This window comes from Siniperca chuatsi, linkage group LG18 (assembly GCF_020085105.1).
Source record: "Siniperca chuatsi isolate FFG_IHB_CAS linkage group LG18, ASM2008510v1, whole genome shotgun sequence".
Lineage (NCBI taxonomy): Eukaryota > Metazoa > Chordata > Actinopteri > Centrarchiformes > Sinipercidae > Siniperca > Siniperca chuatsi.
The window spans coordinates 11236211-11260041 of NC_058059.1; the positions used below are offsets into that span (position 1 = coordinate 11236211).

The 23831-nt window shown below is 37.7% G+C and overlaps 1 protein-coding gene across 8 annotated transcripts in view; it reads left to right on the top strand.

Annotated features, from left to right (window-relative positions):
* Nucleotides 1-23831, top strand: part of LOC122865414 (astrotactin-2-like) — a 273440-nt gene that overhangs the window by 152716 nt on the left and 96893 nt on the right. For 7 of the 8 annotated variants that reach the window (XM_044173810.1, XM_044173805.1, XM_044173808.1 and 4 more), the window contains 2 exons: nt 1360-1497; nt 16246-16396. In XM_044173810.1, coding sequence (XP_044029745.1) covers nt 1360-1497; nt 16246-16396 — 289 coding nt within the window. Of the gene's footprint in view, nt 1-1359; nt 1498-10222; nt 10341-16245; nt 16397-23831 lie in introns of those variants that run through there. The other variant, XM_044173813.1, reaches the window with a different exon arrangement.

The following is a 23831-nucleotide window of genomic DNA, read 5'->3' on the forward strand; positions in this document are numbered from 1 at the left end:
TGTGATGTATTTCATGTGGGAATCCAGTGAGAGTTTGATTAAATGCAACACCAAGATTTTTTACAAGCAAAGCCATTCAAGCATGGTTTCTAGATTTCTAGGAATTTGTGGTCTTGTCACCCACCTGCTCAGATATATTAAAAGTACATGATATAAAGCACAGCCATGTTCTGTGCTATTTGTGAGGCCTTACCAGGTGTTGTTATTCCCAAAGCGACAAGTCTAGGCCCCCTGCAGGGTGTCCTCCTGAGGATATTAATCTTCACTCGGGAGAAACATCTCTAGCAAAACCAAATTATTTTAACACCATTTTGAATAATGGTCATCAGCAAAGCATTGTTCTGCAGAGCACATAGAAGAGAGATAGGATTTTTTAAATTAATTGTAAAAAAGCCAGGCCACCACAGCTACTTCTAATGTATTTCTCCAAGTCCAAAACTGTGCCATAGACGCACCACATGCAAATACCAATTAAATTTGTTGCCACACAGGATTGACATCATAAGCTGGCAATTATTTACTAGTAGGCTGTGGAGGAATTTTCTTTGGATGTTGTTGTGGGGTCTCTGAATGGCTGAAGAAGAACAAAATGAAGACTTTGGAGTGGCCTAGTCAAAGTCCTGACCTGAATCCTATTGAGATGTTGTGGCATGACCTTAAAAAAGCAGTTCATGCTCGAAAACCCTCCAATGTGGCTGAATTACAACAATTCTGCAAAGATGAGTGGGCCAAAATTCCATCACAGCGTTGTAAAAGACATTGCAAGTTATCGCAAATGCTTGATTGCAGTTGTTGCTGCTAAGGGTGGCCCAACCAGTTATTAGGTTTAGGGGGCAATCACTATTTCACACAGGGCCATCATGTAAGTTTGGATTTTGTTTTCCCTTAATAATAACAACCTTCATTTAAAAACTGTATTTTGTGTTTACTTGTGTTATCTTTGACTAATATTTAAATTTGTTTGATGATCTGAAACATTTAAGTGTGACAAACATGCAAAAAAATAAGAAATCAGGAAGGGGGCAAACACTTTTTCACACCACTGTATGTATAAAGCAAGAAATATTTCTAGGAGAAGACACAAAATGTTCCAGACTCTAATTGTTTCCAAGACACTCCACAAAGCAATGTCCCACCCTTCCTTTTCTTACAGTATCTGGACATTCTCTTTACCCTGAATGCAAGGGTAATCACCACCCATGTGCTGACTCTTTTAAGCCTACACTTTTCATTGTGCTCATTCCTGCAATAGTATCTTTGCATGTTTATACATACTGTACAATATGTATGTAATAACAAAATGTTACAATGTGACATTAGGTTGATTGACATTTATGCTTTGTGGTTGTGCCAACACAGATCATTCTACAGTCTGGGCCAAGGGTTGTGGCTGCCAGTCAGCAAGAGCTTTGTGGTGCCACCAGTGGAACTATCAATCAACCCCATCGCCAGTTGTAAGACAGATGTGTTGGTTACTGAAGACCCAGGGGAGGTCAGGTCAGTCTGACTCAGCTCAGAGCTCCGCACTGAAAAACAAACTGTGTGTTGTAGTTTCTCTGCTGTCTGGTCCATATAAACTTTAAGTCCCATAAATACATACATTTTTTTATTTTGGAATGTCTCAACAAATATGGTAAAACAGTGTTTATGGAATTCCAAACCCTGGTTCTACAGCTTGAGTGACACAGGAATACTTAATAAAGCTCCTTTGTGTCGTGGAGTGTATAAGCCCAAATAATTTGTCTTTACTTCAATTGTGAGCTGTACCATGACACTAGCATTAGTATTGATGCTGCTATTCTGACTTTAGCACAGAAGTTCATTATACATAACATTCCCATATGACTATATAACAGGCATATTGGAATGTCACAGTGCTACTTCATTATTATTTTGTTATGGCTGCCTTCTTACTACTGCCAGTATAATTGGTTGTAGTCACTATACAGAAGTATGCATCTTGCTGTAGGCAACTATAATTTGGTTTATTATTATTATTAAAAATACATGTAAGCATTAAAGATGAGCGTATTCTTTGTACATTAAATAAATACATTTAAGCTAATTACTACAGTTTTCTTACTTTGCTTTAAAAAATATACTGAAACAATGTAAGATAGCTCAAATTAAATAAAAGGCAATATACCCATCAAGCATTTAATCAGGTCATTAAATCCTTGGAAGGTCTCAGATTTAGAGGACAAAAGTGATAGGCAAAACAGCTTTACAAAAACTTAACTTTGGGCTATGCACATAGGGATTTAAAAAACAGTAAAGTAGTGTCAACAAGGTTATGTATTTGGCAATCCCACAGTGCATCAACAAAATATTGGCAACATAAGACTTATGTTTTTCTCATCCAACCAGCCAGTAGGCGATGGCATGCATCAGTGCAGCTGAACATCACAAAACATGTCAGAGTATCAGCTGCGGATTAAAACAATCACCCATCTATGGAATCCAACTAACATCAGCCTGGGAAGTGATATTTCATTTGAAAACCAAATTGTCTGCCATTGCTGCATAAAAAATGTTGCACTTGTCAGACAATGTAAAGGAAAGAATAGCATTGTGATATGGGAGTACAATAAATGCCAATATATCACTGCAACCCATTATTTTACCTTGTCACCACACAAAATAAGTTTACACCATCTATCAACAATAATCATCATCACACATTGTAGTACATAATGCACATTATTATTAATACTGACGCAGTGATGTATTTTTTAATCAAAATACTGGTTTGGAGAAAATTATTCACTGATGTACTGTATGGATACTAGAGGCTGCATAGTTGTACCTTACTTGTACCACATGTACACACTGGTACAATATCTAGAACCAGTAGGGGTCCTTCTGAGAAATGTTGGTGTGCAAAAATACATACTTAATCACACTGAAATTCCACACATACAGCATACATTTCCAACCACTTACCTCAAGCAAAATATTAGATTTTCCTTGTGATGACAAGGAATCACATTCCCAAGACTCCCTGGAATTGAGACTAAACATTTCAAAAATTGAGTCAACAGTAAAAAAAACAACAACAACAACATATCAGGGAACTATAGCACATTTCTGCAACTTTCTCAATATGCTGCAAAAAGATAATTTTAAGTATCTCTAAAATGACATTAACTTGAATTACAGACTTTTGCACTTGCGTAAATGTTCAATATAGAGATCAAATTGTTAAGAAAACTGTACATGAAACACTAAAAATAAATGATAAAATTAGCACACAAATTAAGTGTTGTCTGATTCTCAATAACATGATGAACTCTAACGGGTAGTGCTGTAAACAAAGACTTGTTTACGGAAAGATAATTGAATTGGCCAAAAAGACTACATAGAATGTTATTTTGGTCTTTTGCACCACGAAGTATTTCTTACTCAAAGCCACCACTAAATATATTGTATTTCTTATCCATTTTCATGCCTTGGTAATTCTAGGAAGCTTGTTATATGTCCGTCATCTCATTTTCACAATTCAAAGCCAGATTTCAAGTAACCCCAAAACCACAAGCTTTCCAGTTTGCAAATGGTAAATTACCAGTGAAAGAGGGAATGGTAAGATGACAGAGGCAATGCAGATTTTGTTTAAGAAACAACATCGTCCTTGCAATAATAAATCTTTTTTCTGGTCAAGTGGCTGTTAAATTTGGTTGACTCTTCCATGGTCTGTTGTGTCAACAGGGAAGATATTTTAGGTCAGGGGTACTCAAACTTCTTTAAGAAAGGTAGAATTATTATTTTTTTGTTTCTTTAATTATTTTTCATTTTTTTTAAGCATGGTGGCTTGACTCATTGACCAGCGCCTTGAACCGGGTGTGACTGAAAGATGGAATCACTGATCTCAGCGTTCATTGGTCAGCAGCTTCAGTGTGAGCACACAGGTTTAGGAGTATAAATGCATTTCTCTGTCCTCTTGAGGAATTTTCCTTTTCTTTGCAAACTTTGAGAACAACACCTTGAGCAATAAACCTCTCATATGACTATGAGTGAACGCACACACAGAAAAGGGTGAGCGAGCATGCATGAAAACTTGGTCAGGACTTTGAAATGCTCCATTTTAGGTATCTCTGCCTTCATGGGTTCCGATGGCCAATTCATAGGGGAAATGTCCCTGTACTTTAAAATGACCATGACATGCAGACTTTGAGAGACTTTAGGGTACTTTAGCAGTGATTACAGCTGACCTCTACTGATTTGAATCACACTAAACCTAGCTGAGGTAGTTTTTATGCCCTGACATGCCCAGTACATGTCACATGATTGGAGCAGAACAAGTGTTAGCACCCAGACTGACCCAACAGAGGACAATCATAGCAGAGGGAATGTTAATGATATAGCTAATAACATAATGCTAAGTAATGATCATTGTCCCATACCTCAGTCGAGACTTTCACATTTTTGTGTCTAATGTGTATCATATAAATTGTTGTTGAAAATGTTATCCATACTGCAAAAATCCCAAACTTTTCACAGGCTTTATGAAATTGCCTCAGGAGCACAGAACTCCCAAGGCAATTGTACACATCTGCTAATTCTGACGTAAATGGGATTACAAGGCATGTCATTTACTTTGAAAAAGGGTTGTGAACAGTGATGGTGAGCTAAAAAATGAGGACGTGTTTTAGAGCAACAATGGTTTATAGCCATGTATCTGCTACATGTTGATCTGATTAGATTTGGAATATTTATGACTGAAATCACGAAAGATTAAAGTCTCTCCATTTAGGTAGGAGGTGAAGCAATTATTTCAAAGCAATTACTTCTTTTGTGCATTTTCTTTTTTTTGACTGTCACTCAAGTGTCACCTTTACTGTGTGATGAAGGGTTACATCACAACTGCAGGTGCAAATTGAGCACTTCAGCAGAGAGCAAGAACTTAGCTTTTGTTTACTTCACAGCAGAGGAGCTCCATTTGGGTTAGAGCAAGTTAAGCCATTCATCAGTCGCAGGTCGTGCCTTCATGAAAGTGGCGAGCATGTCTGCGGTTGTCACTTCCTGAAATTACACCAGCAGTCTTTTTAGAATGCACTATTCTGCCTCACTGTATGAGCTTCATTTCGAGATTGCCATTTAGAATATTTTATTTAGTATGGTTAACTAAAGTGAGTAGTATTATTAAAGTGAATATTATAACTGACACTTGAGTGCAGCATGACATATTACATATTAACCATTGTAACAGATAGAAACAAAGCCATCTTTCTTGGCTGCCAATGTGAGTTGAACTGCTGCAAATGTCTTAAATGACATCACACCAGGAAATAAATAAGACCTTTGAAAACATGAAGGAGGAAATACACATTGTATGACATTAAAAGCGCACTTCAGTTGGAATAATAAGTTAATGTTCTGTATTTGGTTAATGATTAGTTCCTGTTACATAGGAGGATCTGTCAGATTGTCATGAATAATGCAGACAACTCATTATCCAAAGCATTTTTGTGGAACAAAGTCCTGTGGGACCTTGTGGCGTTTCTGGCTGATGCACTTTCCCAAAGTGTTTATGCAGGGATTGATGTAGTCAGTCAGTCATGATAGACATGTTGATGTGGGAAGTGGTGAAATGCACTGCAGCTGTGGCATTAAAAAGGATGCATCCCCATTTCACTTCTGCCCATCAGCTGGCTGACAGAACCAAATGAAATGTATTCTATGTGACAACGATAAGTGAGTGTCAAGGAGGTAAGTGTCAGCTTAACTAAGCCCAGATATTTTGTCTCTTGATATCAACATCCCCCAACCTCTCATTGATTCAGCTTCTTTTAAAAGCCTTTTAAGTAAGCTTGTTTTAGAATGACACACTCAGTATGTTTAGATTGTTTGCATTATCAGGTACGTGGCATATTGTCAAAGAAAAAGGCCTCTATATTTTCACCAGCCTACAACATTTCACCAAAATCAAACACAAAAAACATTTCCCAGTCTCCTGTAGTTGTATCTGGCCATGCTGGTAAGTTCAATTTTATTTATAAAAGTACGGTCTAGACCTGATCTGTAGGAAAAGTGCAAAAAGTGCTGTTATGAATTGGCGCTATATAAATAAAAATTGAATTGAATTTGCCCAGTGGAATTAAATGGAATTTAATGAATTTGTGGTGCTCAAAGCATTGAAAAATGACTTTTGGTTAATCCCGGGATAGATCCACAGAACTTGCTTTTAGGTCTTTTCAATAAGAAATATTTTATACTGGAATTATTTTACATTTTTCTGCAGCCATTGATTCATAACATTCATATCAAGAATCAATTTATATTTGTTTCTTATGATTACTCAAATTAGGCCAAGGGGGCCAGTGTTCTCTCAGATAAGCAGAGTCAAGGCCAACCTTGACCACAGGTAATCATGTTTTTTTCTGGTTACTTGTCCATTCCTTGAAAGAAAATTAATTATGGTTTAGGATACAACATTTAAAATACAGCCTGTTGTGGGAACATTTGGTTAATTTCAGTGCCCTGCTCCACAGGGGCGATTGTGCAGAGCTTATTAGAAGGTAAGACCTGTGTGAAATAGAACAAAGTGCCTCCCTGATTTCACTCTGACATACCTTCTTGGCAATCTCCTCTTGACATACAGTATTAACCTTCTTCACTTAAAGGTTACCAAAAATAGCTTGTTCAACTATTTACCTATAAAAGACTAGTTAAAATGCTGCTGTATTTTAAAGCAAAAATGATTATAAAGCTGCCAAGTTATATCTCAAAGATTTTATTCCCATTATATTTACACTTTTACACAATTACTTTACCTCTATAGCCGGACATTTAAAGCCATACACTGAAGAGGAAGATCAATTCCGGTGAATGCCCATACTATACTGTAAGGTATAAAAGGGGATAAAATGAGTCATAATGTTAAAAGCAGAACTTCTGATTTTGCAGTGTTCCGCACATAGCTCTGGTTTATTATTGCTTGTATGAAAGGGATTGTTTAAGAATTGAGGCATTCAGTACACTAGACTTACCACATTTGAAATCATGCTTCATTCATTAATAAATAAATTGATTGTCATAAATCAATGTAATTTTCTATGTGAATTTCTTTGAGTGGTAAATGCAAGGTCATTAAGCAAACCACTCACACAAATGGCCTCATGTTTGTGAGTTAGCCTTCAGTAAAGACTTGCTTTGACAGTACCTTTTGTTCAAAGTAAACATTCACACACTTTCACAGGTTTTCATTAAACAGCAGAACCTTGTACAGAATGCGGAGCATTAAATATGTTGTTCTGTTTTGCTGTGCTCAGTGTTTGGTCTGGTTAACTGATCAATAACTGCGTAAGTGTTAGAATTCAGGCTGAGCCTTTTTTGTTGTCTTGAGAGTGCTGAGAAACAAGGACCCAGGCTATATACTGTACCTCCAAGCCATTATTATAAGGCATAAGATTTAAGCTTATCTTGCACTTGTAAAAAAAAAAAAGAAAAAAAAGTGGAGAAGTTGAGCTTTGTTTAACTATGTATATGTTCTTTTCCCAAACATTTATTTTATTAAATTGTCATATTTTAAGAATAAATTCTCTGACTCACTGTCCCAATAGCAAAGATTGAAATTTAAAATTCTCAAATATTAGCCTTGCATTTCTGCTGTTTATTGTTGAACCAAAGTCAATGTGTAAACAAACACTTCATTAATATCACAATAAACAATAATTCAGGCCCTCTAAACTGTGCTCAAAGACTAGCATTTTTGTCAATAAGGAATCATTAATAACCCTGAGTAGCCGCTGACACCCCACACCGGAGATTAATGACCTCACTCACTGTGATCAAGTGAACCATCAACATTTGCCATTGCCAATAATCCAATGCAATTGCAAGAAGTTGACACAAAAAATACATAAATCCCCTTCCCCTTACTTCAAATCTCCATCAAAAAATGTTTTACAACTCTACACTCGAACCAAAGAATTGATGTATCAATCTTTATTTTATCGCTTAGATTTACCTGCTTTTTTCACCCACTAGATTTTTCCTTAGTGATTATAGCAAGCTTAAAGAAAATGCACTCTATTCAATGACGAAAGTGCTTGATGAGAGTCAGCATATTTGTGGGGAGCTGGAACAAGAGCATTAATCAAGTGCAGGGGCAGACCAATAACAGGCTCTGTAATCATGCTGGAGCAGCGCTCTAACTTTGGGCAGCGTCGGCTGGTCATTCATCATCTGGAAAAGCAAGAGGCAGAGAGGGAGATTAATAACAAGTACATTAGTCAATGTTTAGATGCAACCAATGTGCTTCTGGGTCAAGCAACAGAGTCACAGTGCCAACAGAGATGATCTTGATTTGCTAATGATTTGGAACAGAAACACTGTCAGGATTTAAGTCGGTTGTTGATTTTGATACCAAATTTAGATTAAATATCTTTGGAGAATGATGTATGGTATGGGTTGCTTTACTCTTCTATACACCTATATGGATCAATTTTCACTCATTTTAATTAAACAGTGAGAGGCAAACTTTGCTGACTACTTCCCGCACTCTGTGTCATGATTTACTATGTTGCACAACATTTTAAGAAACTTTCCAATATCCTTACTGCAGCATTTATTTTCCCAATTTTCCTCCTTCTGGACCTTCTTGCAACAGGCATCTTAGAATTGATTGTTTTTTCATCTTCAACTCACTAGTCCCTCAATCCAGAAGTAGAGCCAGTTAGCATGCACCTCACAGCTGAGGCAACCCATTATTTTTGTCTGCCTCACCTCCTCCACCCTCTGTTTTCCTCTGAATTAAGGAGTCATTTGTCAATGCTTTGAGTGCCTGCCAGAAAGAGCTGATGCATAGAATACCATGTGTTGTCTGTCTAATTCAGAAAAATTTAGTTGCCAAATAAAGAGAAAAATAAAAAGACATGGAAGACCAAGACAGAGAATGAACTTTTTTAGATTTTGGTACAATACAATAATATTATTTTAATATTCAATATTCCTTTGTGACTCTGCTATGCAAGGTTGCAACCCAGAGGCAGTTACTGAACCACAGCAAGGTAGTTTGGGGTCTAAAAAAATGAGTCACAATTGTAGATGACCCCTTGCCCCATCCACCCTGCCTACATTTGTGCATTTGTGTGAAGGGATCACCATATTAAGGGCCATCCCTAACCAGCTAGTGTGGGAGTGGCCCAACACTGGTGCTACCCCTAACCAGAAACACAGGTGCCGGATAATGAAGCAAACATACAAATTTAAGTTCTGTCTTGCTACTTCAGGCACATAAACCTATAGCTTCACTTTCCTAGCTTTAAAATCACAGAATGTGCAGTCAAGTAAAAGGAACAATCACTTTGCCCCCAGCTAAATTAATTTGAATTGTCTTTCATGCACATATATGCGCCACCTACTTTATAGCACATGTTGATTGAGGTAGGGATGCTATACATTTACAATTTAACAATAAATATACGTATACAGTAACTCAACACTTGAACAATTAAAGCATCTCTCAATATTCATGGTGACTGATGCTTCCTGCTCATGGTGGAGTGTGGAGAGTGCAGCCCATAGTTTAGCTGATTATTAATATCCTTCCCTCCCCCTTAATGCAGAGAGCCCTCCAAAGACAAGTGTGACTTTATGCAGGGTGACACTCGAAGGGTATTGGGTCTAGTGGATGAGGATCAGTTTGTGAAAGGGCAAGCCTTTACAGACCTAAAAAACAGATGCTATGGAGATCATCCTCACAAATACTTTTGCTGAGAGATTTTATACAGTATACTGACAAATCAACACAAGTAGATAATGGGCCCAATCAGCAAGAGTGTCCTGATTATCCATGACTCATCACTTCAAAACACTCTTGATCCTTATTAACTATTTAAACTAGGCGTCCTAAAATCAAGTGTGATTCATAAAATGCAGAATGGTTTTGGTGCTCATAACATAAAGCTTGTCCCATTTCTAACATGCATTTATGCTTCATCAACATTCAAAATAAATCCACACACTTTGTTACATAAATATTCAATTCAGCTACTGTTGCGTTGTGTTCAGCTCCCATGTCTCAAATTTAGGCGTATAGTTTTTGTAGCTGTGGGATTCTTCTATGACCTGCGCTGCTGTGCCCAGCCATTGTTGCTTAGCAACCAAAAACAAGCGCATATGCGCAAACAACAGTAATAGTTTTTCTCTCTGCATTATGCAGCCACATGATGGTGACCCTCTCATCCACCGGGAGAAAGTCCAGCTGTGCAGAAGCCAGCCGGTGATTTGTCAGTAGTCCCACAACCACCTGGCACGTCTCGCCATGGACAATACCTGAGTAGGAGAGAGTCCACCGTCTATCAAGGAGTTTGGTTCCAGAGCCAAAGCTGTGCATAGAGGTGAGCCCAACTGCATTTTGTTGGTACCTCTCAACTCCACGCACCAAATCAGGCACCTTCCCCAAAGAGTGATTACATTCCATGTTCTAAGGCCAAGTTTTCATTGCAGAGGTCCACAATTACTAAATCTTTTTCACCCCTAGCCTATGTATTGCACTGATCTCTAGTTTTTGACTTGCAGGGTCCTTGGCTCTGGAACAGTTTACCAGCTAGTTTTTGCCCCAAACACATTATAAAGTGGTCACCGTAATTAGCTTTTTTTTAAAAATTCTGTGAGTTTGGGAAAAGGCAGTGTTCCTTTAGGTGTGGGATATCGTGTAATCCTGTAATGTAAAATGACAATAAAGCTGAACCTTGAACCATGGATGTGCTTTCTCAGTATCAGGTACCAGAGCCCCTGTTGTGAGCCATTCATGTGGGCATCAGACTCAGACAAGAGTGCACCCTGTCCCCTCTCCTCATCAAGGCACAGCTGAGGTCTTGAGACTGTTCAGTTCGGTGATGATAAGGCAGCTTTTCCACTGTATTCGGGTTGATGTTGGCTTTCTGGCTTCATTGGTCTATGATCTCTGATATACATCAGAGAGTTGGCAGCTGAGTGTGACAATGTGACACATCAATATCCCCAAGTCTAAGGCCCATTGGTCATGCGCCTGAACCACCCAGAAGGAGAGAGCAGCAGTCTTAAATAGCAGACTTCAAATGTCTTGTAGTAGTGTAGTATCAGACCATGGTTGTGAAGAGAGAGTGGAGAAATGAGGAAAAGATCTTGATTTTTTTATTTCATCTTCGTCCTGACCACACACCTGAGCATTGGTTTGTCACCAAAAGAATTAGAATATAAGCAGCAAGAAGACCTTGGTTTTAGGCTCCTACTCCTCCACATTGAGACAGTTGAGGTGGTTCAGGAGTCTACCATATTAAGAATGACTCCTCCTCTTTTTTGGAGGTGTACAAAAACTGAAGACCAGATCCTGAGGTAGGCCGAGGATGACTTAATCTGTCAGCTTGCCTGACAGCACTTGCTGATTCTCCAGGTGGAGGTGGACAAAGTTGCTACAGAAAAGGATCTTGACAGTACTGGACTTCTCTGCTCCACCTACTGCCCAGAAGACTCCATTTTAGGCTAATCCATTTTGTTTTTGTAAACTGAGTAAAGGGATGTGTAATTATTGTAGCTTAACTGCTTCATTCTGACCTATGTTTCATGAGAACATTTTACTACAAACTTATTACAGCTGAAGATTGATGGTTGATTGTATGGGTCATATTGGCAACAATAATTATCAACTCAAAATAAATATAATAATAATAATAGTATATTATAATAATATAATAATAAACAAATGTGAATTTTTTAGCAGTTTTTTGGCATTCTCATTGTATTTATTTGGTGAGTTCAGAACACATCCTGTGGCTATCCTAGAAATGCTGACCCAAACAAGGCAAAATAAACACAATTAAATACATAAATTTGAGATATCCTCCAGCCACTGTGGCAGTTGACCAAAAGGTTCATTTCTGACCCAGTTTACAAATACTGTTTATTTGGCCTTAAGAAAAGCATGTATCTTCCAAAATGCTTGACTACAGCAGAGATGCTCCCGTGGCCAGCAAAAAAGTAAATATATTGCCAGAAAAAAAAGTGTTTGGAGGATTGCATTAATGCATTGATCTTGAGTACTGGGAATTACTGGGAGACATCAATACTACTAATGCATAATGGGTCTGCCATAACCCCATCACCAGTTTCTATTAGGGAGCATAAAATATTTCTTAATCTGCTGCAAACAGAAGGTGACATTTTAATTACCTTAAAATGTTTTAGTATCTTTAATCACATTCTCCATTATAATAGCATTGTTTAAACATATTATTGGTCTGTATTGACCTGTTCTAAAATGATGAAAATATTGTAATAGTAAATATTGTTTATATATGCTCCATCGTGTGGTCAACGGACTAAAACCATTCTGAAATACAATGTTTCCTGTTTAGTTGATGTCATTCAAATCCACATTTGAATGAATAATCAAATCAATTACAAAAAACAAACAAAACATAAAAACTAATGCCTGACACCATTAATCAAATAGAAGAATATCCACATTTTGGACTGATAGGTTACTTGTCTGGGCTCTTTTGGTAGATATCTTTGTTTTTAATATTCAGAGTGTGTGACAGTGGGTGATTGGCTATCAGCACAGCAATGTGTCAGGAAAGGTTTGATTTTGCAAAGGGGACAGTTCCGATGTGCTGTCAGTGAGCGGTAATACTTCGCCGCTCACACAAGGAAGATGCGCCAGTTATGGGCTGATGTGCCATAAATCTAACATGAAAGCCAAATATTTAAAATGAATAATCCCTTGCCAAAAATAAAGAGAGCATTACAAATTCTGATCACACATGGGCTTTGAACACTATGAAAAAGACAAAATATATACTATTTTGTAATTGAAAAGGTAGGGATACGGTGTCTGCCCACATCTACTCGCAATACATCCCTGCTTATATTAATAAAATATGAATTTTTTAAGTTTTTTTTGTCAATGCTGTGCACAGAGCATTCCTACCGTTTGAAGAATTTTAATGCTTTGCCTTTCATCTTTGTCTGAAGCCAATGACAAGGTCACAATATACAATCATTTTTCTTAAAAAATATTTAACAGTGAATACTGAGTCAATAAGAGTTCACTTTGCCATCTTTCCTCATTGAAGAAACTTTGCAAGATAAATGACTGTGGTGTTTTATATTCACTTGGAAGAGAGGTCACTTAGGGACATTTTAATCAAATTAACAACAACATCAATATGTATAATGGTTCAGTGGCCTTATTTTCAGTGTTTTCTTTGAAATGACATTGCCACATAAGCACCCAAGTATACAGAGACGAAGACACACACAAACAGTGACAGTGATAATACTCCAAAATCCTCCTTGCTCAGCAGGGCATCTGTCTTCCCATCATTCAAGATCCTGTTGCCGTTTGTTGAGTCAAGTCACCCTCACAACACACTGTGGTCCCATTGCAAGAGACAGTGCTTTTGTTTCTTTTCAAAGAAAAACACAAGGATTGCTTACCCCTTCGTTCACTCTGACAGCAGACATGCAGAGCTCAGTGTATGGCTGAGCATGCTGAAGTGAACACAGCAGCTGAGCTATACAGTATTGGTCAAGCTGACATTTCTCAAAAGAGAGCACAAAGATCTAGCATTTGGAAATGACAGAGACACACACACACACACACACACACACACACACACACACAGTATACACAGATCAGTTGTTCTCCAACCAGACTTAATCCCAAACTGAACAAAATTTTGGTCTAGACTGAAATATCTCAAAAACGGTCCGCTTAAAAACTAGTTCCATGATGGATTGCCATGAAACTTTGTACAGACATTCATGATCCCCAGAGGATGAAGCCCACTGACTTTGGTGATCCTGTGACTTTCCCTATAGCCGGGGTTGGACTGGGAACAAAATTCGACCCTGGCAATTATCGTCTGGACCGGCCTCATCACCCCCCCAACCTCGGCAAGGCTGGTACACTGACTTGCAGCCAACAGCACAATAACTAAATTCAACTGTACCTCAACAGGATTTACAGCACACATACACACAATTAACGGCAATAGCATATTACCTAAGACATACATTCACCTGCATCTCAACAGGATTTACAGTACAGTGATACTCAAAGCCAACAGCACAATAACTAGAAATAAATTCACCTGTATCTCAACAACACCGGATTTATAGCGCAGGTACACTCAATTAAAGCTAACAGCACATTAAAAAAATACACCACAAATAAGTTTAAGCGACCTCTAATAAGAACAAAAACAAAGCATTAAAAAAAACTCACAGCAAAATATGGTGTCATATATAGCAAACACAGGACTTTATAAGCCTAAATTAATAATAAAATAGTCACCTTATGCAATGCATTGTTTCCTGGCTCTGAACTGATTGATCAGTTCGCTCTCAATTTCCATGAAAGAAAGTGCCCTGCCCCTGAGGGGTTTTACTGTCATCTTAGTCCTCAGTTTATTTTTAATCCTCTATAAGAGAGAAAATGGCTGCTGTTCCACCTCACCCACCAACAGTAGGACAGGTGTCCGGCAGACTGTTAATGTTATCACTGCAGCTAGCAGGATTATGCGTGGCACTGGCATCAGTAACGTTATTTTTGAATAATTAATGTGTTAACCTAAAACATTTAGCAGCATCAACCTTGAGGTTTATTTTCTCTCTGACCTTTTCCACTCTACCTTTTTCACCTTTTCGGTCCTTTATCCATTTCATTTGTATTTTTGATTCAAACTCCGCTCTTTCTGTCTTGATTTCATTTGATTATTTTCCGTTTGACCTCTGACATGGATGGATGGATCCACTTGAAGTGGTGGGGGGAGGTGATGACGGTCGGTACCACTTCCTGCATCGGCCTTATAGTATAGGTTATTTGCCCAAATGCCAGATTGCCAGTCTGCCTATAGCGCTACCACACGGTTGACATTTGTGGTTTTGAGTGAAATGTCTCAACTATTAGATGAAATTTGGTACAGACATTCATGTCCCCAGGATGAATTGTAATAACTTTGGTGATCCCCTGATTTTTCATCTAGCGCCATCATCAGGTCAATTTTTTTATTTGTACAATACTTTGCTTTATGACTTAATACAAAACTAATGACGTTAGTGTTTAGTGCCAATTAGCAAATGTTAGCATACTAACACACTAATTTAAAATGTTCAACATGATAAACATTACCTACTAAACATCAGCATGTTAGCATTGTCATTGTGAGCATGTTAGCATGCTGCCAAGTACAAACTCACAGAACTGCTAGCATGGCTGTAAACTCTTAGTCTTGTTATAAATCCATTGCAAATTTCTGTTTAAATGAACAAAAAATGTAACTTGAATAAAGTTGTATTATTATTATTATGCAGATCTAATAAAATACAGGCACATCTAGCCTCTATAGAGTTCCACAAATAAAAATTATCATTATAATGCTATCAAAAACAAACTTAAATGCATAAATAAAATACATTGAAATTAAGAAAGGACAAATAAATTCCTCTTATTGCCTCTGTTTATCTTTGAGTATGTATGCATACATTTGTCTGTACCTTTCCTTTTTTGTTCTTTTGCTGTCTCCTTCAACATTGCCAGCTAGGGTGGGCCTGGATACCTTGGCCATGGATTAGTCCTGAGAGTTTATGGATGGAGAATGCCGATTCCCTAGGCTCTCCATCAACGCACTGTGACAAACATGTCCAATTAATGCCAATGCACCGATTAGTTCCAGACATTACCCACCATGAACCAGCATTGAACCCCTGCATGCATCACTCCAGTGAAACTTTTAAAACAGCTGTTTTAAAAAAACACTGTGGCCTGCTACAGCACAAAACAAGCCCTAGGGTTCATCAGTTTTAAACTACTATTGGATTGGGTTTATCAACATTGCGTTTGCACTGCCAATCACAAAATGAAGTTAAGCTCACAGAGCAAACATGTCATGTTAAGAAAAAAAAAACCTTCCTGTATTCAATAACAGCTTTGTTACTGTTAGTGTGCATTAAGCTGACTTTCATACCCTTTTACGACATGCTAACAGGTAGTCATTAATTGCAGGTGGAAGGGTAAAAGCCACCAAAACCCTGCAATTTTCTCACATTATGTGCAAGCATGAATGGCTTCTTAATTGCACTAGAAACAGCGAGGTTATGAGAGACTGCTTTCCAGGTGGTGAAAGATTATGTTCAGCTGCTCAAGCGTTCTTTTTCACTTGTCATTACTTGTACTGGTGTGCCCTTATTTACACTGTGAAAACATGTGCAAAGGCGTCTGTATTTCCTTGTTTTTAACGTTTTTTTCTTCCATTCCAGGGAAGAGGCCATGATGTCCACTTACTTTGAGACAGTGGAGGACCTACTGGCATCTTTTGGGCCTGTCCGTGACTGCTCCAAAGATAATGGTGGCTGCAAGAAGAATTTCAAGTGTGTGTCTGACAGACAGTTGGACTCATCTGGCTGCATGGTAAGTGTAAGCCATGTGCTGGTTTTGTTTCTAGATGACATGCTAACATGAACACATAGCTGTACATGTGGTAAATGTACAGTATTCTTTATGGTTTCAACCAGGGTTGATCCGAGACTAATTAAATTCACCTGTGTTAATAAAAGGCCAAGGTTTATAAAATGTTTGTTTACCATTTAATAATTGGTTGGTTTAGATGTATAATATAGTACAGCAACTACACTGCTATTGGGAGTAAAGGGTTGTGTGTCTGTGTGACAGGTGTGCATGCCAGTGATAGTCCTACTGATAAAAGGCGTAGTAGTTACACTTATCATCCAGGCCTGCTGTCAGCTGAACTGAGCTGTAGCTAACTAGCTATCAGAGCTCAGAGGGTGTTGACAACTGATTTCAGTGGTGAAGCACATTGGAAAATTCAGGTATCAGGAGACCGATAAGTGACAAACAATAGCCAATTGCCTCAAAACAGTAAAAATAATAAATACAATGACATAAAACGTAAAATAACTGTGCCAACATGTATTAATTAAGTTCAAATAATGACTAGTGCCTGTGCTGCTCAGTAGTCACTGCAAGATTTTGCAGCTTAAAAACTGATGAAATGATACATGGTGTATATTTTAAAATTCCTTAATTTACATAATCACCTCTTTTTAATGTTTCTTTCCCAAGATAATGCCACTCATTAAATGTCCATGCCATCTGCTATATAGCATGGCTTTTGTGATATTTCTGAGCAATCTACAATATTCGATGTGCTGTTTAGAGCCATAATTAGTGTTCTTTGGTGTTACTGTATGCTCTTCAGTGTATGTATGGACACTATGGGGCCTATGGTTGGAAGCAGTTATAACTCACACTATTGTAGTGTGTGCCCCTGTGTTCACTGTACACAGACATAAGTTTTGACAGTATGATACTGTCTGCTTTAGTCTGTTTAAAGTATATGTGTCACTCTGAGAGTCCACAGTAACTTCTTACCCATTTGGGATTTAGGGAATACACAGAAATTACCTTTTGAAAAAGATTAACAACACAAGGTGTACTCTCTTGTGCACTCTAATGACTATGATGGGGCTGTTATTCACTCTATAACTAGACTATATAACTATAGAACCGGTCCAGTGACAACAACAGCAACGTAGAAGTAGTGCTACTAATAGCATTTGTAATATGCTTCTTTTATTATGTGTAAAAAAAAATATTACAAATACATATATTTAATACATTTATGATGGAGCTGTCTTCATATATCCCTCTTTGATTCATAAACCTTAGTTTGATTTTAGATGTAACATTGTAAACTGCAGTGCAAAAGAGGTTTTTTCCTGGCATATTTACAAGCACAGGGTGACTGGAAACTTCAAATGCCAAGCTTTTGACAGCATGGGGCGGGCCGTCGTTGTAAAGTAATTAAATTGATGAGCCATCTCAATTGCTGGAGGATGGTTTGGTGAGTCATTAAGAGCTTGGACGGGTCTATAAATCGACTGCTCTTTTTGTTGTTTGTGTCGACCAAAGACAAACACTGATACTGCAATTGTCTTGTTTTTCTCTCTTCTTCCGTGTCTTTTAATTGAAATAAAGAAAGGATTGCTACATCTCTAACATTCCTGACATTGTGTCAAGCAATAATGTATACCATGACTGACAGACTTTGTAGAATAAACTAAATACCTACAGAGTGCTTGTAACATTTTCAGCAAGACACTTTAATATTTTTTTATACAGATCAAGTTATTCTTCCCATGCCCTCTGCAACCCACCCCCACAAATTACCTCCCACTGTGTTACCATGACGACTACTCCATATTAATAAACCTGAGTCATACTTGAAATCATTCATCAGAACCAAGAATTTCCAGCCTTAACATATTTAGTAGCTTGTGGTTGTTTTTTATGTCTAAGATATGTTTTTGTCTACATTTAGTGGTAATTGCCTTTTACCCCAAACTTGCTGACAGTATAATGTTCATCATTTTGTTACTGATAATATGATAGCACTTTATAATTACCCTAGGTCTCTGCAGTTGTTTGGCGTTCTTCTGCTGTGCCACCCGAGCGCCCGCGATATGGATAATTTATTAAAAATATGCATGAACAGCGATGGTGCACTGTGTCACTCTTTCCTGCATAGCACAATTAAACGTGGCTTCCAAAGTATTTTATGCATCTCATTCCTTGTTCTGTCTATTTTGCGACATTAAAGGCTGCAAAGCTTTAGTTTATTCTCACAGTAAAGAATTAGATATACAAATGGCCTTATTTCATTTTCTCACCAATTTACGTTTAAATGTAGGAATATTTGATTTAATGATATTCAGTAAGTGCTACCACATATTTTTGTGCTATCATATAAAATAGTTGTGCCTAATTTAACCCATTTCATAGTACATTTGCATTTATTAAACTTAACAGTGGTCCCAACCATGTTTTATGTATTTTCACAGTGGTAGCATTTGCATCCTATTCAGGGCTGCAGACTAAAATTGAACAGGCAGTTTCTCATACTAAACCTATGCCGTTAAGATGAACCCTTATTAGACCCAGAGTTGGAAAGTACATAGTATACAGTGGAGGGAGTGTGTATAGAATATGAATGAGAACGCGCTAATAAGCCTTTGGATTGTTTGTCAAACTCTATCCCACATGAAGCCACTGGACATTACGTGGCGTATTTTATTAACAGCTTTCACAGACATGCTTAAGCGAACACACACATCACACTATTTTTTTTTCCCTCCCACAGCAGACCATCAGCGCAGGCAGAACCATATTAAATAACTACCAGGAGTTAGCACCTTAAATAAAGAAATGAAAAGGGAAAGAGAAGCAGAGAGAACGCATACATACTCATGTCTTCTGTCTTATATAAGCTTCTTTTTCCCCCGGACCTTACTTAAGGGTATAGTCATCTTTGAAAGAGTTTGCTTTAGTATAAATGTTGTATGAAATATTACTCTGAAATGATTTAGAACAGTCTCACACCTTGGTGTGCAGCTGATTAATACGCAGACAAAAAGACTGACAAAGCCTTCTAGTCTTCAAAGATTAACTCAGAGGATCACATACACAGTGGTATTATTTTCTTTTCTGACTCTTTTGGGTCGGTGTTATTTTAACCACCCTTGTCAGAGTGGGTGCTAACACAGAGCAGCGACATGCCACACGGAGGCTTAAAATCCATTATCAGAGTCAGTCCCTCAAGGCTGTCTGCTGCTCTTAAGACAGTTGAAATGCATTTGCAATGAGTTAAGTTCTAGTCAGAGCCGGTGCTGAGGTTTTGGAGACATTGCTTATTCCATTTTTTTTCCTGTGTTCTCTTTGTGCTGCCGCTGAGCCAGAGAGGATGACAGGTGGTTAATTCTTGTGCTCGCTAACCTCAGCTTATAGGTAATGTTTTTGTGTCAGCGCCTTCCTTTTTAATCACTTGGCTCATCAAACACCAGTTGGTCATGTTATACATTACAGTAGCAATGTGTTGGGTAAAACTGTAGGCCTATATTGTTTTGCTGTTTACATTACAGCCTGCACTGCTGTGTCCATGATCACACATACTTTTTTCCATTGTGTGAAATGGATAATGGTTACTGGAAATGTTTCAGTGCTAATGGTTGTGACCAGTGTTCGAAATGCACCGTGACTTCCGGAGTGAGACCTATTTTTCAAGGGTGAGAGGTTGCTATACACGTGCACGTGCATACATGAATGCGCTCACCTACGTGCAAAAATAGACTATCAATAAATTTAAATTCATACAGAGAATATTAATCCTGGGACAACAAATAAACAGAAAAAAATATTTACCTTTCCAATGTTTTTTTAATCCCACCCCGCCGAGAAACAATAAAAATGCCAACACATAGTGGACAGGCAATGGTTTGCGTTACTTTGTTAAACAGACCAGACCTAGGTTGCATCCCTTGACAATTATGAACATGTACCCCCACGCATGGATGGGCCACAGCAGGAACAGACAGCTTTGTGTTCATTAGACACAAATTATGAGAAATTGTTATGAGCAAATAAACACACACACATTGACAGGAACCTAAATATACAGGAAAATATAAATTTATACAGAAAAAAACAGTGACACTAAAAAATACGATATTTTAGAGCTCCTCCTAAATTTCTCCAGTGAGGCTTTCTTATGTCTCTTTCAGGGGAGCCGAGCTCCCCATAGCAACACCATATTTCGAACCCTGGTTGTGACTAAATTGCACAACCAGAAGGAATACAGAAGGGAATAATGTATTTTGTTAGATAGAGCCTTACTGTAGCCTAGATACTTATAGTAATAATCCACAATACAATTCCCTTCTGTTGCAGATGAATATACTAGAAAACTCTCTGGACAGAATCAAATGCCAGACATTATGGGAACATGATGTGTATCTCAACTAATCCAACAGGAGGCTCCTTAACTTTCCATTTTGCAAATCATGTTGCTCAGTCAGACACAAACTTGCCAATAACTTAATTATTACTCTACAGTAAATATTTCTTCTATGAATCTCTCTTGATCAAAAAGATGCTTGAAACTGGAGTTTAAGTTGTATCAACTTGGTGGGAAGAAACAAGAAATTCATCTTCACTGTCTGCCATGTTGAATGTAAATTGTAAAAACAGAAATGTTTAATTATGTTGCAACACAATAGCAGAAAAGTGTAGGGAATTGTATTGGGCAGATGTGGGTTGTGCGAACAGCAACAATCTAGCATTTACCCAGTGGTGTGAAATGAATGGTCAAATTCTCGTTGAACCCGTGGTCAATGTGCCGTGTCATCCACTGTGTTGTTTGAGAAAAGGGTATTACTGATGCACTCGGTGAACTCTCCTAGGGCTGCTTGGTGAAGTTCAAAACACTGTAAACGTGTAGCTTGCCATTTTTAAAGTTTAAGTTTGACAACTGCAGCATACTGTGGTTTCTGTGCTTTTAGAAAATGGTGGAATGTTTTTCTTGATTCACATTGTTGTTTCCAGCTACAGTATCTGTCTTCCTAATGGAAGTACTCAGAGGCTGAGCAGATGGTAGGATATTAGTGGCATATCTTTCATCAGTTGATGTCCCTTTTGGGACATCTCTGGTAAAGCTGTTTAGATGCAGGGCTGGCAAAGATATATTTTTTAACTTCAACCACCATCCTGAAAGTTTAATTTTGGCCCGTCAAACTCCAGTAGTTTATAACAGTTTAGGGAAGACAGATACTGTTATCTCAAATCTCATATTAAGGTGCTTGTACTGTCCCAGTATGCAAGAGTTTATTAAAATGTGTGGCACACTCCAAAAGTCAGGAATTAAATGATGAGTTGTCAGTGTGGAGCCAGATTTCTGCTTGGTTGCCTCTGGTTTGCATAAAGAGTCAGCAGGGAGGAAAAATGGCAACTCCACCCAAACAAAAGTTTTGTGCAAACCCTCATCCCCTAATCCCTCTTCCTACCACCCCCTGCACGTCCCCACAGTCCTGTGTTCCTGACAACTGAGCATCATGACTCCCCCTGCTCCGCTGCACAGCTCAGTTTACCCCATTATCATTGAATTTCAGTGTTTTATGGTTTAAAGCAAATTGTAATAATTCTTTCATCCTTACACTGTAACACTGTTGGTTAAATGCCGGATCAAGTGTTCCATTTAGTGTACCACAGAGATCCACATAACAACACTGCAGCCAAGGGTGGATGTTAAGATCTGTGTACAATGGAATACACTTCAGTAAATCCCTGAGAGAGACATATTAGTAAGTATTTGGAGCATCACAGTAAGACTAAAACACATATTTTATATATACAGTAGATTAGATAATATTAATATATTATATTATCTAATCTACTGTAATGTGCACAGTGAATTATTACCTAGGACTGAATGTGTGAAAATACAGTATGAGCAACATCAGTGAACAACTGAAGCAGTGCTTTAGTTTAATGTCATAACTGCATCAGAATCTACTAGTTTAGGGGACACTCTCAATGTCCAATATTTTCTATAATATTTGACAAGGTAAGTTTTTGAATTGGAATCAATTTCAGTCAATTCAACCTGTCTCAGTTCCAAACCCAAGCAAACATTAAATGGATGAAGAAAGAGTATTCAATCACACATGCTTTATCCTCAACTAACAGGTTAGATACCCAGAGAAAGATTAGTATTTCAATTTCCTCTCCCTTCTAGTAATTTAATAAATGTAGGTGGGCTAGTTTTTGACATGAAATACAGATAATATCTGTTATTCTTTGTGGCAAGATTGAGATATCAAGGGGAGCAGAAAATATTTATTGCTCACATGAAAATTATTATTTTTATAATTGCTATTTTTGTAATAACCTTCAGTGAAATCTGAAAAGAGGTGCATTTGTATATCTGTCTCTCTCTCTATCTCTGTATATCTCTGCCTCAGAGGCTAATTTCAGAAAATCCATAAAATGTATAAATTTTATGAATTAAAACGATCCAATCAAAAATGACCACTTTTCATCAATATGTTAACTTTGACCGCTAAAACTAAATGTGTGTCAAGTAACAGTGTTTATATTTTCTATATTTGCTTTCCTGAAATAAACAAACATAACTCATCATTAACATTAACAAGTCTCCCTGGTCTTCATCATCAAATGCAAAGCAAATAACAGCAGCTTTTAAATGCCTTTGGCGATCAAGCGGAAGAGAAATAGAGACAACATGGCCTTTGTTTAAATACAGCCAGTATCCATAGTGCAGAAAGGACTCATCCTGATTAGCTGAGCACATAAATTCAGATTTTTACTGTGCAGAGATGTGAAGATTAAGATTAAATCATCCTGTTAGAGAGTGAAGCCTGTGTGAAACAGAACAAGGCAGTATGTTTTTATGTATATCCATCCATATACACTGTATGTTTGCATATGTAAACCATTCGCACAAAAACAATAAGAGGATCAAAATCAAAAAAGACGAGCTAAATCTATCTTAAATAGCAGTCTATTTTATGCCTTTGGGCAAAACCATTCCCAAAAACTGTGTGTTTTCTCCCTGAAGATTAAGTATTAAATATGAATTTACATGAATATAAGGAACAAACAGCTGGGTTGAGACTTATTTGTCACTGGGGACTGTATTGCACCCTTGCAAGTTTTTTTGCTCTTGCAGCAATAAAACTGTTGTGCCTAATTAAACCCATTTGAGCAGCAGTGGAGCTGCAGGGCATGCATCTCTGCCACCTCTAAACCAGATTAGGCTGTCAAATATGCTTTAAGAGTATTTGATTTTTTCCCCCCTCACCTGTCAATGTGATTTAGAGTTGTACTCTTTGAAATACTTTTTTTGGTATGTGTTTTGTGAAAGACTCAGCACAAATCTTGCTTAAATAATTTCTTTATTATACATATTTTTATCACTGAAAAGATTCTGTGTAGTTTACAGCATTTCCCTAGCCTAGTTCTGCTGTTAATTCCA